Source organism: Phyllosticta citribraziliensis (genome assembly GCF_038025025.1).
Source record: "Phyllosticta citribraziliensis strain CPC 17464 chromosome Unknown J3D65scaffold_3, whole genome shotgun sequence".
NCBI classification, from domain to species: domain Eukaryota; kingdom Fungi; phylum Ascomycota; class Dothideomycetes; order Botryosphaeriales; family Phyllostictaceae; genus Phyllosticta; species Phyllosticta citribraziliensis.
This window is the reverse complement of record NW_027117340.1, coordinates 138,381-151,398: the sequence shown is the minus strand read 5'-3', so window position 1 is coordinate 151,398 and position 13,018 is coordinate 138,381. Positions and strand designations below refer to the sequence as shown.

Here is a 13,018-nt window from a genome sequence, read left to right as displayed (position 1 = left end):
GCGTTTATTTACATGTCGACATCTTTTGGATACCCCTTCCTACTGGTAGCGGCGTCTCATTTCTCGTGTCTATGAATCGACGAGTTTTTCTGTAATCCAAACTTCACATCCCGGGGTTAGACGGCGTCTGAACATTCTTGAGGGCCCGAGCAAAGGAACAAAAGCTGGTTCGGTTCTTGTAGCATCCTTGCGCGGAAATGTAGACGGTTTGTTTGTAGATGACTTTGAGTGACGGTAGACCCTTCCTCCATCTCGCAACACCGTGGAGTCCTTCCCGATCTCAGCCGCCTCGCTTTGCGACTGCTCCAGATGACACGAGTGAGGCCGCAGCTGACTTGCGTTAGTTTGAGATCACGCCTTCTTCATTGGGATGCTACGACCTCCTCGTGTTCTCGCCCTGGCATTCGACACAACACCATCCACTCTCACTCGTTACCTTTCGTCGCTCGTTCCAGTCACCTCGTTGCGGCGTTTTGATTTTGAATTGGATACCCGCGCAGTTGGCAAGGCACCATGCCTCTCACCGAACTCGACCCCAACGTCTCCGGACGCGCGAGCCGGGCCTCCAACGCCTCGGTCAGCTCTAGAGACAAACGCAGCAGACAGCAGGCCGCACATTCGGCACAATCAGACCTGCTTTCATCGACTGGCGTCATGAGCATGCTTCGTACCTCAACCGAGCTCGGGGACATTGCTGGCATGACGTTTGGAAAGGGGTCCAGGACCTCGCACATGCGTCCAGCCCATCGTCGACGCAGCAACAATGCCTCTTCGCGTCTATCTGTCAGCTCTTCTCATACGCAAACTACGAATGGCATGTCGAGTCATCACCCGCGTCCCTCATCCTCCTCGGCTCCCAGACGTTCCATGACGAACAGTCTCAATGCCCCCGTTTTCCTTCCAGATACATTGTCTCCCACGCAGATGAACATTCCGGGAGCTTCGCCACTCGTTCCTCCTGCTCGTCTTTCCAAAGATGGCCGCTCGTTCTCCCTGACTTCAAACTACGCACCGGCCCACAAGCTGTCCAAGCCTCGCTCTTTTGCCTCTCTCAGGCACCCTGAACTTGGTCAGCGGCCTCGCTCTCCCTACCGCTACCCTACTCGCTTGAAGCGTCCGGGATATCGCTCTCCGTCACCTGCAATGAGCGACGTCACCGGTCTTCAGTCCAGAAGGCCTCGCCACCATTCGTCGATTCCTAGACCCAGAAACTCTCCGGTGTCGCCCATGATGCCACTCGAGATGGGCCAAATGCAGCCTTTGCCTGCAGCGTTCCAGGGCGCAATCCAACTCTCGCCTTTGCCGCACGAATTGGCCCACATGCCATATCAGCATGCTCACTTCAACCGATCGACTCCAACCATTATGGGTGTTTCACCCATCAATGATGCTGTGCCCCGCCGTCGTCCTGTTCCGGGCGGATCGCACCCTATGCTGCTGAAGCCGATGGCCATACGACCAGGCACCTCGCTCAGTCAGAGCACAGAGTCTGATATTCCGTCTTCGGGAGCTTCACTGGCGCCTCAGACTCCCAAGCTTCAACATGAGGCCCAAGTTACGATCCAACCAAACAGCCCGCACACGGTCAACACCCCCAATTCGCCAGTCGATGAGCACGCGGATAGCGAGGAGCTCATCTACTACGACTACAGTGAGCATTTCGCCGTTGAAGAACCAAAGAGTCCCAGTCAGGCCCCCGCAGAGGCGGCGAGCGTGATACCTGGCGGCTTCGTCAACCATGTCAAGAACATTCTTGAAGGCCGTGGCGGATCGTCCTCAAGTTCGACTCCTGCAAATCCAGTGACTCCCATCGAGGAACTCGGACCTGAAATATTCGAGCTGCCTGGCTCACCCGTGCCCACACCTCCGCGCGAGGCGGTCGAGTTGCCTGCCGAGCCGGTTCCCAAGAGAATTACCAGAGAGATGATTTTGTCTGTCATCGAACCGTCGTCAACCACGAACGGTAACGAAACGACAATTACCGTGGAAGCCAAGGTGGAACCTATCCGAATTCCGTCCAGTCCCGCACCCAGCGTGTCATCTGATGGCACCATGTCAACGGCACAGGAACAGCCAGAAGTCGGCCCCGGTGTTGCCTCGTCGGATGGCGACGATGCCCCATTGCGTCACAGCACCGAGACTCGTTCGTCTGGACCGCAGGACGACAATCGTGCTTCGGCTGTCGATTTTCACGTCAGATACTCTGTCCCAGTCACGCAGGGGTCGATCGACTCGACTGAGAGCTTCAGCGTCGACGACTCGGAGCCTCAGGTCAAGTTGGACATTACCCCTGAAAATGTCAGTCCTGATGAAGACGTGGTTGTTACGGAGGAGTCTACTGGACGTTCACTTTTTGGACGGGCCAAGTCTTTGTCAGTTCCCAAGAGTCCAAAAGTCGACGTCGAGGCTAGATTTTCTGCGCCCACGCTCGGTTCTGGCCAGGTCGAGGACCAAGCACCAGAATGCAGGATCCATGTAGAGATCTCTCCGCCCGTTGTGGTTGACCTTCCAGCTCAGCCTGCGAAGGCTCTCACGCCACAGCCTGACATTCAGTATGACACTCCAGATCCCAGTCCGGTCATGTACAGCGATGAGGGTACGCCAGTGAGCGCCACCCAGCAGTCGAGCAGCCCGGCGTCCATTCCGGCCAAATCTTTCAGCTCCCGTGAGAGCAACACGACGACGCACTTGGTTTGGCCTCTGAGGCGACAGACGGTCAACAACACGGCTTTCCAAGCCGATGAGGAGTACCCGTCGCGCGGCTCACTGATGAACGAGACCATCTCGATTGCCAAAGATCTTCGCCTGTCGAACCCTCCGCGCTACCCAAGCCAGCTGTCGGACGTCAAGGAGGAATCGTGCGAGGAGAGCTTTTCGGACCTCAGCAAACGAGCATCGACTCGAGCGTCTCAAAACTTCAAGTTTCCATACTCTCGCGGCTCCGCTACTGCTACAGACGTTGGAAGCTCGGTTGATCTGGGCCGGCGCACCTCCATGAGCTTCAAATTTCCTCTGCCTGGACGGAGCTCCGCGCGCCGAACCTCGATCGAGGAGCTGTTCGTGTCTCGCACGCCATCAGTTCGAGCGTCTGCGCCAGTCTTCAAATCACCCAAGCGACCCAAGACTGCGCTTGTCGAGTCGAGACTGATTCCGTCCATGCACTTTAGCCAGATTGACCTTTTGGAGAAGTTGAGCGAAGCGTTTGGAGACGGCGGTAGGTTGTCGCTGGACGGTGTTCCACCCGATTTTGACGTCGAGATTGAGTTGCTGCGAGAGCGGCCAGCCTCGCTGGGTCCCATTCGCGAAAAGTACCGCAGCTTCTTTGCCAGCTTGGATTCGACGGACCGCGTACCCGACTTTCGTCCCAAGACTCCTGTCACCGAGACGGCCGAGGTGGCCAAGCCTGAACCAGATGTTGAGGTTGAAAAGGAGCCCGAGCCCGAGCCTGAGCCCGAGCCCGAGCAGCAGACGGAGGCGGAGGTGCTGTCTATGCGCAGCGAAACGGCCATGTCTGCCCGCGACATTTCTAGGCCATATTCCCCAGAAGAGGTGCTTGAGGAGGTGGAGAGGCTTTCTGTTCCGTCCCTGGCCGGTCTCACTGCGCGCCTTTCTGAGCTGATTCCGTCGCTCAAAAAGTACCGCAGCTCCGAGAATGTCGACGAGGATGTGGAGGACATGATTGAAGATGATGAGCTCAAGGCTGATGTCGAAGACGTGCGCCATGTCGGCGAGCGACCTGGACTCTTGAACAACATGAAGTCGTCGCGGAGGCTGCGGCCGCTGCCGGGCAAGACTTCGCTCGTGTTGGTTGACGATGACATTTACGAGGAGCTCACCATGCGCGAAAAGGAAAAGAGGGAGAAAGGAGATGGCCACGTGCTTCGCTGCCATCGTGTCGAGGAAATGAGCAGTTCGTCGGCCTCTTACAAGAGTGCTCAGGAGGAGCGCAAAATTTCCATGGCCGACGATGACGACAAAAAGGCCAGACGCAAGACGCCCATGGCAGAGCTCGAGGCCCCGCTCCCGGTCCACCTCCGCCGCAGTAACGAGATTGACACCGCCAAAAAGTCGGACGACGGCTCTGCTTGGGACCTGGCCAATGTCAAGTTTCCCTCGGGCATTGACATTGACATTAGCTTCCCCATCAAAGCTCACGTCCGCGATGGCGATCGCTCGACGCTGGCATCGTCATCTGCTTCCGAGTACAGCCTTACGAATGCGACAATCAAGAATGCGGCCGATGCGATTGGCGTCCATGGTGATGTGAATCCTACGACGACGGTCACGGCGCAGTCGCACAGCACGCTCGCCGACAGTACGTCGACACACGACACCTTCAAAAACACGCACAGTCGCCAAAACAGCCGCAGGCAGTCGGCAGCTGGTCCCAGCAAGCCTTGCACGAGTGTGCTGGGAACGCTGACGCGCAAAATGGGAATGGGCATCAAGTCGTCGCATCGGCACCATTCGCACCATTCTCATTCACACAATGTCTGCAACCCTTCGGACCCGAATCACTCGCACTCGCACGTCTATTTGGCTCGCCGCACCTTGTCTCCCAATCCGACGTTGACGCATCCGTCCATCTCGCTCGAAGACACGCGTCCGGTCGACCCTGGTGATCGATATCCCACTACGGGCCTCACTCCTCCGCAGGGTCGCTTCAACATCAATATTGACGACGTGCGGAGCTTCTTCTCCGACGACAGCTCGCAGACCAAGGGCGCGGGTGGTCTGAGGAAGCGGCTGACTGGTTTGCGTTTGAGGCTGGCCGGCGCCGGGCCTTCCATCGCCGCAACTTCCGCAAAGAATGGCAACAATGCCAACAGCAAGAATCCCACTCCAGTGACTGACACGGCGTCAAGCCTCATTCCGCTTGGTGGTGGCTCGTCCGCTGGCGGTGCCGGTGCAAGCACGTCCTACCTCACGCCCCTGAGTCCACTACCTACTCTTTCGCCGTCGACGCGTCGCGATTCGCCTTCAGCCGTCACGACGGAGGAGCCCTCTACTCGCAGCGGTCGTACGCTCTCGCTGTTGCCGATTCCCATTTCGTTGCCCCTTCCGCTCCGTGGTGGTGGCAAGACTGGCGACAGCAGCAGCATTTCTGGAGCCGGCGACGCGGGCGTGGTCATGAGCCGTCCTCGCTTTGGCACCACGTCGGCCGTGCAGCCTGCCGTTGCAGCCGCAGCTGGACAGAGTGCAAACAGGGGCGTCGACGGACCTGGCGGCCCCGGCGGATTGGGCATGTCGCGCGTCGAGTTTCGCACCAAGCGCATGCTCGAGAAGTTGAAGAGCTTTTGGTTCAGTCTCGGCCGCAGCTTGCTGATGGCGGCGGCGGCGGAGAAGGAGAGGGAGAAGAGGAGGGGCAGCAATGGTAGGGACAGCGTCTTGGTTGTCCGGGAGAGGGAGAGGGAAGAGCTGGTGTTTCGTGACGGCAATCATGTCCAGCGACAGGTCGAGCTCGAGCGCGTCCGCGAGGTCGATGTCGACATCCACATGGACGAGAGGGACAAGAGCGCCTCTCCTGCAAAGCTCCACCACCTGACGCCGACCAAGGTGCCGGTGACAGTCATCGTCCCAACCATGACCTCTTCGACGACCGAGCCGTCCAACCTCGTCCATGCTCCTCCTCACACTGCGCCCAGCGCCGCCAGCGCCAGGGGCAGACCCAGCACCACGGCCAGCCGCAACGCCGCCGCGCGCAGCAGCCGCCGCTCCTCGACGTACACGACCAGCGCCAGCGCCAACAGCACCACGCGCCTCGTCCCCCTGTCGACGGCCAACGCCAGTGCCGCGGGCTCGCGCCGCTCGGTGCGCCCGCGCGCGTCGTCGTGTCCGGGCTCTCGCCCGCCTTCGCGCCGCGGTCGCGCTGCTGATGGCGATGCTGCGGCTGCGGACGCTACGCCGTCGGGAACTGTCACTGTTTCTACGACCCAGACGGCGACGGTGGCGCAGAGTGCGAGTGGCAGTGCGAGTGGAAGTGTAAGTGCCAAGGAGAAGGAGAAGGAGAAGGAGGCGAGCAGCAGTGGTGGTGGTGCTGCTGCTGCCGCGGCCGATGGCTTGACGCGGTCGACTCAATCGACGCTGTCTACGCCCCACCACGAGACGCAGGCGGAGGCGTCGTGCGCTCCCGGCCAGCAGGAGTCGAAGCGCCTGGGCCAGCCGAATACCGATTCGTCGGTTGCGTCGCTGGATCCGGCGCACTTGGCGGCGCTGAAGTTTGTTGGCGCCGTTGATGTTGATGGGGATGGTGATGAGGAGGAGGGTGGTGTGGGTGTGGGTGAGAAAGTGGAGAAGAAGGAGAAGGAGATGGTGGGTTGAGTTTTGTGTGGTGTGTGGTGTGTGGTTTCTCTCCTTTTCCTTTCCTTTTCTGTTTTGTTGTGGCGACGGACGACGAGTTTGTCGTTGGCTGTGTTAGCTTGCTTGCTTGCTTGCTTGCATGTTTACGGAGTGGTTTCTTTACGGTCAGCATTTTCTCTTTTCTCTGCGCTTTGGTTTTTCTTTGGAGATGTGATGGAGGGAGAGGTTGAGGTGGTGGTGGTATTGGTGGTGGTATTGGCTGATGATTAGCTGGGTATGGGTATGGTGTGGCCATGGCATGGTATGGCTATGGGCTAAGGGGTATGGGCGTGGAGAATATTGGGGATATCGATCATGGATCATGAGGTATTGAGTACTAGATACGGCATAATGCATACTTGATAGAGACAATAGCATTGCATTTGCATGGTATAGCATCAGATAGCGTAGGATAGAGCAAACCATGGTATGAAAGTCTTGATTGTGGTGTTTATGTTGCGGCTTTTTACTGGGATGGGGGCGAGGAGGAGAAGTAGAGGGGAGGGGGAGGGATGAACATATAGATGCTCCCATTGCGCGCGCATGTGTGTATGTATGTAAATAAACCCAGCTCGCTCGACAGAGCTCTGCTCTCACACGTGCCACGCGACAAGATAAGAAAGACAGTCAGCCATTTCGCGAGCCAGCACGACACAACAAGTCACCACGTACGTCACTCTCTCCCCTCCCCCTCCCACGCGTCGCCGTCTTCGGCTCTTCGCAGCAGCAGCAGCTGAGCAGCGAGTGAGTCGACTGTCAGCGGTCTGGCGAGCGACGTCGGAGTTTCTCGTGGGTATATAACGCGCCTCCCCGTCTCCCCCCCCCCTCTCTCTCTCTCTCTCTCTCTGTGCCGCGCCGTGCTGCAGCTTCGCCTGTGTATGTCTGTGCGGAAGAACAGTGGGTTTCCCCCGAGTGGCACTTGGTGTTTGTTTGTTTGTCCGACACGGTGGCGAAGGGTACTACACTGCCTGTCTTTTTTGCATCGTGCTGCGTTGTGTTAGTTGGGTTTACGGGTTGTGCTGTACTATGCCACGCGGTCTCATCATCAACCCAAGAAGACGGTGAGTTTCTGCATTGCTTAATGTTGGCGCACAGTCCGTCACCTCTCAGAAAAATCAACGTGGCTTTGCGCAGACGTACGTACGTTTGTTTGTATTGATGGCGACGGCGACGTACCCACCCACCCATCTCATACGCACGCGCTCTGCTCTTCCAATAAACAAAGTAACAAAAGACCAAAGATCCCAGCAAGAGAGAAAGACAGAGAGGAAGAAAACGCCCGTGGAAGCGTTGAATCCAAAGAACGCCCGTCCGCCCGTCCAGTCTGTCTGTCCACTCCACTCAGATCTTTCTTCCCAAACAACGACCAACGCAATACCAAATCCATCCATCCTTCGCATATCCACTACGCCGCCGTCCACTCCGCAACCCGTGCGGGAGGAGACGGCGAGACTCGATCCAATAATGCCGCGAGTCAGTCTGCGGCGTGTAGTGTAGTGTCGTCTGTTCTTTTAGATTCTGTACATGCAAACATGCGGTGATCGATCGACCGGAAGCGAAGAAAGTGCCAAACCAAACCAAACCAACCAAACCAAGCAGACGAAAAATCTTTTGAACGCGTACGCGCAACGTGCAGGGTGATTCATTCACATGACAAACCTAGCACACCCAGGGAATTAGTCTGCAGCGCAAACAAGGCGAGGAACCTGGATAGTAACCAGCGACGGAGCTGTTCGCCCACATCACATGACGTACAAGATGTTCGTGTCTGTCGACGCCGTCAGTAAGCGAGTTCGTTGTGTTGGCACGAGACTTACTCAGAGGATGACTGCAGCTCAGCTGGGGCTTCTGGTCATACTTGCCCAGCAGCTCGTCGCGTATCGAGTTGAGCAGCTGGACGTAGCTCTGGCGCGGGTTCTTCTTGAGCGCGCTGATGAAGGCGTAGCTCATGGCGCCCGTCGCCTGGCCCGCGATGCTGGCGTCCGCCGACGTCTGCGAGTCCTTGCTCCCGCTCCACATGATGACGTCGGCCGGCGACGTCTTGGTCCGCAGGTTGCGTTCCCGCGTCTCGCCGCCAGAGGTTGCCTTTTTGAACAAGCCAAGAGCCGTGCTTGCCATGCCGCCCATGTCGCCGCGTGCATATGATGACACAATGCCGAGAAGACCTTGGCCGGCTTCCTTGGCCAAATTGGGCTCCTTGAGCACACCTTGTGTCGAGTAGAGGTACGGCAGGTCGAGAGCCGAGCCCGAGTGACAGGAATCAAAGATGGCGGTGAGGCGCACGCCGGGTTGGAGCGGCCCCACCATGATGCGATGCATTTCGTCGTCGACAATGTGACCCGCCTGGCGAAAGTCGACGGGGTAGATGACTTCGTCGTAGCCGTCTTCTTCGTCGCCGTCGAGATCTTTGGTTTGGCCACCGTGTCCTACAATTGTTAGATGTGTTTAGACATTGAGTAGGTAGACTGACCAGAGTAGTGGAAGAAGAGTGAGTCGTTGGGCTGGGCATCCTTGACCAGCCAATGCATGGCGCGCAGGAGATTGGCCTTGGTAGGCTGGCTCATGGGATTTTGTTGGTCGTCGGTCAAGATGACCATGTCCTCGCGCTTGTAGCCGTAGTGCTGGTTGAGGTAACCGCTCATGTTCTTAACATCGTTGATGCACCCACGCAGCTGTCCGCGCTGACCAAAGTAATTGATTCCAATGAGCAACGCCTTGCGGCGACCGGTGCAGTTGGAATATTGAAACGAGTAGCCGGCCGGAGCACCATGGCCGAACGACTGAGCCTGCTGTGGAGGTGGAGGCGGAGCGTTAGGTTGACCGCCGTAGTTGTTGGGGGCTATGGGACATTAGCTACCCGAACGGGAGGCGTGAAGAACGATTGTGCCTTACGAGGCCCTCCATATTGTTGTTGTTGCGGCGGTGGAGCACCGTATCCACCGCCATATCCTGGCTGGGGCGGTGGTGGTCCCTAGGCCGCGTCAGCACCGAGTGTACAGCCACCTTTTGCGCTCTCGACGCATACCTGCTGATATCCCCCAAATTGACCAGGCGGCGGTGTTCCGTAGTTGTAGGGTTGGGGCGAATGGCCGGGCGGAGGGTATCCGTACTGTCCTTGGGGGCTGCTTGCTGTCAGTGAGGTCGCGATGAGGGGAGGTGACCGTACGGCCCGTACTGCTGTGGCGGCGGATAGCCTTGAGGAGCGCCGTACCCTTGCTGGGGAGGGGGCGCGTTATAACCACCGTGGTATTGCTGGCCGGGATACTGCGACATGGCGACAGGCAGCCGTGTGGTTTCTTGCGCGGGCTTGACGAGGAGACGACGGGCGAGGAAGGCGCGGAGAGGGCGATTTCAAGCGATGTCGAGGGTGTAAATGCGGTCGTAGGCGTGTCGAAGGGCAAATCGAGGGAGAGAGGGACGTTGAAGAGGTTGAGGAGGGGAAGAAGAAGGTGGCCGGGACAGCGGCAGTGATGAACACCCCGCGGTAGGGCTGACTGAGGTGACCAGGATCCAATGCCGGCTCCGATCTCCGGTACCAACCACCCATTGACGGTAGATTTATTAAAAGACGAGAATGGCGAGCGCTACATTCTTTGCTCTTTGGACCGTTATCAGCCAGGAACGCCCTTGGCTTTCCAGCCGCACGCACAAGCGAGGCAATAGTATTTGCACCTTACTTGGGCCCAAAAATTCATCACAGGCGAGCAGCTGAGCCCGTCATGTTGCACCGTGGACGGACATGCCGACGGATGGTCAGGTACTCAATGTTACTTGCAGCACGACAGCGGATCCACGGGTGATGGACGCTGCTTGGTTCGCCGCGAGAGGCATGCTTGGAGTCGCACATGCAGTAGAAGGTGACCATGTGTATAAAGAAATGGTTTGTCCGCTGACCGTCTACAACAGAGACGACGGCTGCTATAGCGTGTATAGTGCAGATTGCGTCGACACCTCGGCTCGGAGGTGGCCGCCATGCCGCAGAGCACTGATCACCGTTCAGATCTCGCCCACTCCACCCAGTTGAAGCTCTGATTGCGGGGAAATCTGGGGCTGTCGAGTTCTTGATATTGTCGTCAGTACAATGGATTCAATGCCCGACTGCTGCAAGCAGCATCTCAAGACAGCGACCTGAGTCGAGTCGAGTGCCCGGGGTAGATCCGGGATCGGCTGCCGGCCAGGCTTAGCGCGACGCCAGCGTGAAATATTTCGCCGCAGCTTCTCTTTCTCTCTCCACCACCAACACTACATACCCTACCCCTCTGTTCAACTCGGCTTCCGCAGGTTGAATCCATCGCCCACCATGTCGTCCTACGCTCTGCCCAAGTCCCACCAGGACGTGAGTGTCCCGCGCCATTGCCACGCACCCCGCTGACTCGTCGTTGCAGCTCATGGAGAAGTCTCTGGTCGAGACTGACCCCGAGATTGCTGAGATCATGGTACGACCACCACCCCTCCGCTCGCCTCGATGCCTCTAACACCCCGCAGAAAAAGGAGATTCAGCGCCAGCGCGAGTCCATCCTGCTCATCGCCTCCGAGAACGTCACCTCGCGCGCCGTCTTCGATGCTCTGGGCTCGCCCATGTCCAACAAGTACTCCGAGGGCTACCCCGGCGCCCGCTACTACGGCGGCAACGAGCACATTGACGAGATTGAGCTCACCTGCCAGAGGCGCGCTCTCGAGACCTTCGGCCTCGACCCCGCCAAGTGGGGCGTCAACGTCCAGACCCTGTCTGGCAGCCCTGCCAACCTCCAGGTCTACCAGGCCATCATGCGGCCGCACGACAGGCTCATGGGTCTTGACCTGCCCCACGGTGGTCACTTGTCCCACGGCTACCAGACTCCCCAGAAGAAGCAAGTCGCTCGACCCGCCAATCCTTCCAAGCTAACCAGTCAGGATCTCTGCCGTCTCCACCTACTTCGAGACCTTCCCCTACCGCGTCAACCTCGACACTGGCCTCATCGACTACGAGCAGCTCGAGCAGAATGCCCTCATGTACCGCCCCAAGGTCCTCGTTGCCGGCACCTCGGCCTACTGCCGCGAGATTGACTACAAGCGCATGCGCGAGATTGCCGACAAGGTTGGCTGCTACCTGATGATGGACATGGCCCACATTTCCGGTCTCGTCGCCGCCGGCGTCAACGCCTCGCCCTTCCCCTACTGCGACATTGTCACCACCACCACCCACAAGTCGCTCCGCGGACCCCGCGGTGCCATGATCTTCTTCCGCAAGGGCGTGAGGAAGACTGACGCCAAGACGGGCAAGGACGTCCTCTACGACCTCGAGGCTCCCATCAACTTCTCCGTCTTCCCCGGTCACCAGGGTGGCCCGCACAACCACACCATCACCGCTCTGGCCGTCGCCCTCAAGCAGGCCCAGACCGACGACTTCAAGCAGTACCAGCAGCAGGTCATCAAGAACGCCAAGGCGCTCGAGGTCAAGTTCAAGGAGCTCGGCTACAAGCTCGTCACCGACGGCACCGACAACCACATGGTTCTGCTGGACCTGAAGCCCGTCGCCCTCGACGGCGCCCGTGTCGAGGCCGTCCTCGAGCAGGTCAACATTGCCTGCAACAAGAACACCACCCCCGGCGACAAGTCGGCCCTGACGCCCATGGGTATCCGCATCGGCGCGCCGGCCATGACCTCGCGCGGCCTCGGCGAGGAGGACTTCAACAAGATTGCGCAGTACATTGACACGTGCATCAAGCTGTGCAAGAAGATCCAGGCGGAGCTGCCCAAGGAGGCCAACAAGCTCAAGGACTTCAAGGCCAGGGTGGCGTCGCACGAGGTCGACGACATCAACAACCTCAAGAAGGAGATTGCCGCCTGGGCCGTCACCTTCCCCCTTCCCGTGTAAATTCTGTACCCATAACAATTTCCTTCACATCAAAAAAAGTTCCGACTCGCACGGGGCAAAAAGCAGAGTCGGTTTTGATGGCATGACAAGCAGGCAGGCAGTGGGTGTGTTTCAACAAAAAGGGGGGCTGGACGACCGATCAAGCGAGATGATTGATGGTGGCTTCAACGTCCATTTACGGGAGTACAATTGGCGGAACAAGGAGGGGGATCTTTTGGCGTTCATCTAACAAACAGTCTTGTTGTCATTGAAATGATTCTCGATGGCTTGCTTTTTCTTGTGTGATTCTGTGGGTTCAGCACATGCAGCATGCACGCGTATATCCTCGTTGATTGCGTTGAGCGTGTGGACGTGGGAGGATGGGCAGTGGGCTGCTTAACCAGCCGTGAGGATAGAAAACATGACATGACGACAATTCTCAATTCTGTTCTCAGACGGTGGTGGTGCAAACCAACTAGGCAGGTGCCGTACTTGTGAAAGGCGAGTGCAGTGAAGCATTCATGGCACGCTTGCTGCCTGTATCTTGATTGCCTGCCTGCCTGCCTGCCCACCCTCCCGCCAGCTGCCGACATCACTCAGCCATCCAGCAAGGCAAGACCAACAAGCGGCTCAAGTCACAGTTCACGAAAAGTTCTGTAGCACGCTTTGAGGTAGTTGGTGAAGTGATGAAGTGATGGATTGATATAAACAGAGAGGAATGCCATGTGCCAGTAGTAGTAGTAGTAGTAGCGAGGTATATGCAGGATATGTATGTACTCATAGTAAAGAAAGAACATCAAAACCAAAAAAAAAAGCAAGAAAAGGACCGCTCATCGTCTCTTC

At 57.8% G+C, this 13,018-nt stretch overlaps 4 protein-coding genes across 4 annotated transcripts; 3 read left to right on the top strand and 1 right to left on the bottom strand.

Annotated features, from left to right (window-relative positions):
* The first annotated feature begins 177 nt into the window (after positions 1-177).
* On the top strand, positions 178-6,813 carry J3D65DRAFT_237720 (uncharacterized protein). The gene has a single exon (XM_066794729.1). It carries the CDS (start codon positions 514-516, stop codon positions 6,319-6,321), a length of 5,808 nt encoding a protein of 1,935 aa, XP_066657434.1. The 5' UTR covers positions 178-513; the 3' UTR covers positions 6,322-6,813.
* Positions 6,814-7,174: 361 nt separating this feature from the next.
* Positions 7,175-8,179, top strand: J3D65DRAFT_615532 (uncharacterized protein; the record flags this gene model as incomplete). The annotated part of the gene is made up of 2 exons (XM_066799336.1): positions 7,175-7,326; positions 7,484-8,179. Coding segments are annotated over exons 1-2 (457 nt in total), but the record flags the coding sequence as incomplete, so codon positions are not given.
* On the bottom strand, positions 7,805-9,732 carry J3D65DRAFT_237654 (metacaspase-1). Its single transcript, XM_066794727.1, has 6 exons — positions 9,506-9,732; positions 9,365-9,464; positions 9,232-9,310; positions 8,810-9,178; positions 8,157-8,765; positions 7,805-8,107 (listed from the first exon to the last, which is right to left on the bottom strand). Exons 1-6 carry the CDS (start codon positions 9,610-9,612, stop codon positions 8,082-8,084), a joined length of 1,290 nt encoding a protein of 429 aa, XP_066657432.1. The 5' UTR covers positions 9,613-9,732; the 3' UTR covers positions 7,805-8,081.
* A 907-nt stretch (positions 9,733-10,639) lies between these two features.
* On the top strand, positions 10,640-12,196 carry J3D65DRAFT_644488 (serine hydroxymethyltransferase; the record flags this gene model as incomplete). The annotated part of the gene is made up of 4 exons (XM_066802154.1): positions 10,640-10,675; positions 10,725-10,775; positions 10,825-11,189; positions 11,233-12,196. The coding sequence occupies 4 exons, from the start codon at positions 10,640-10,642 to the stop codon at positions 12,194-12,196; spliced, it is 1,416 nt and encodes a 471-aa protein (XP_066657431.1).
* Between the last annotated feature and the right edge of the window lie 822 nt (positions 12,197-13,018).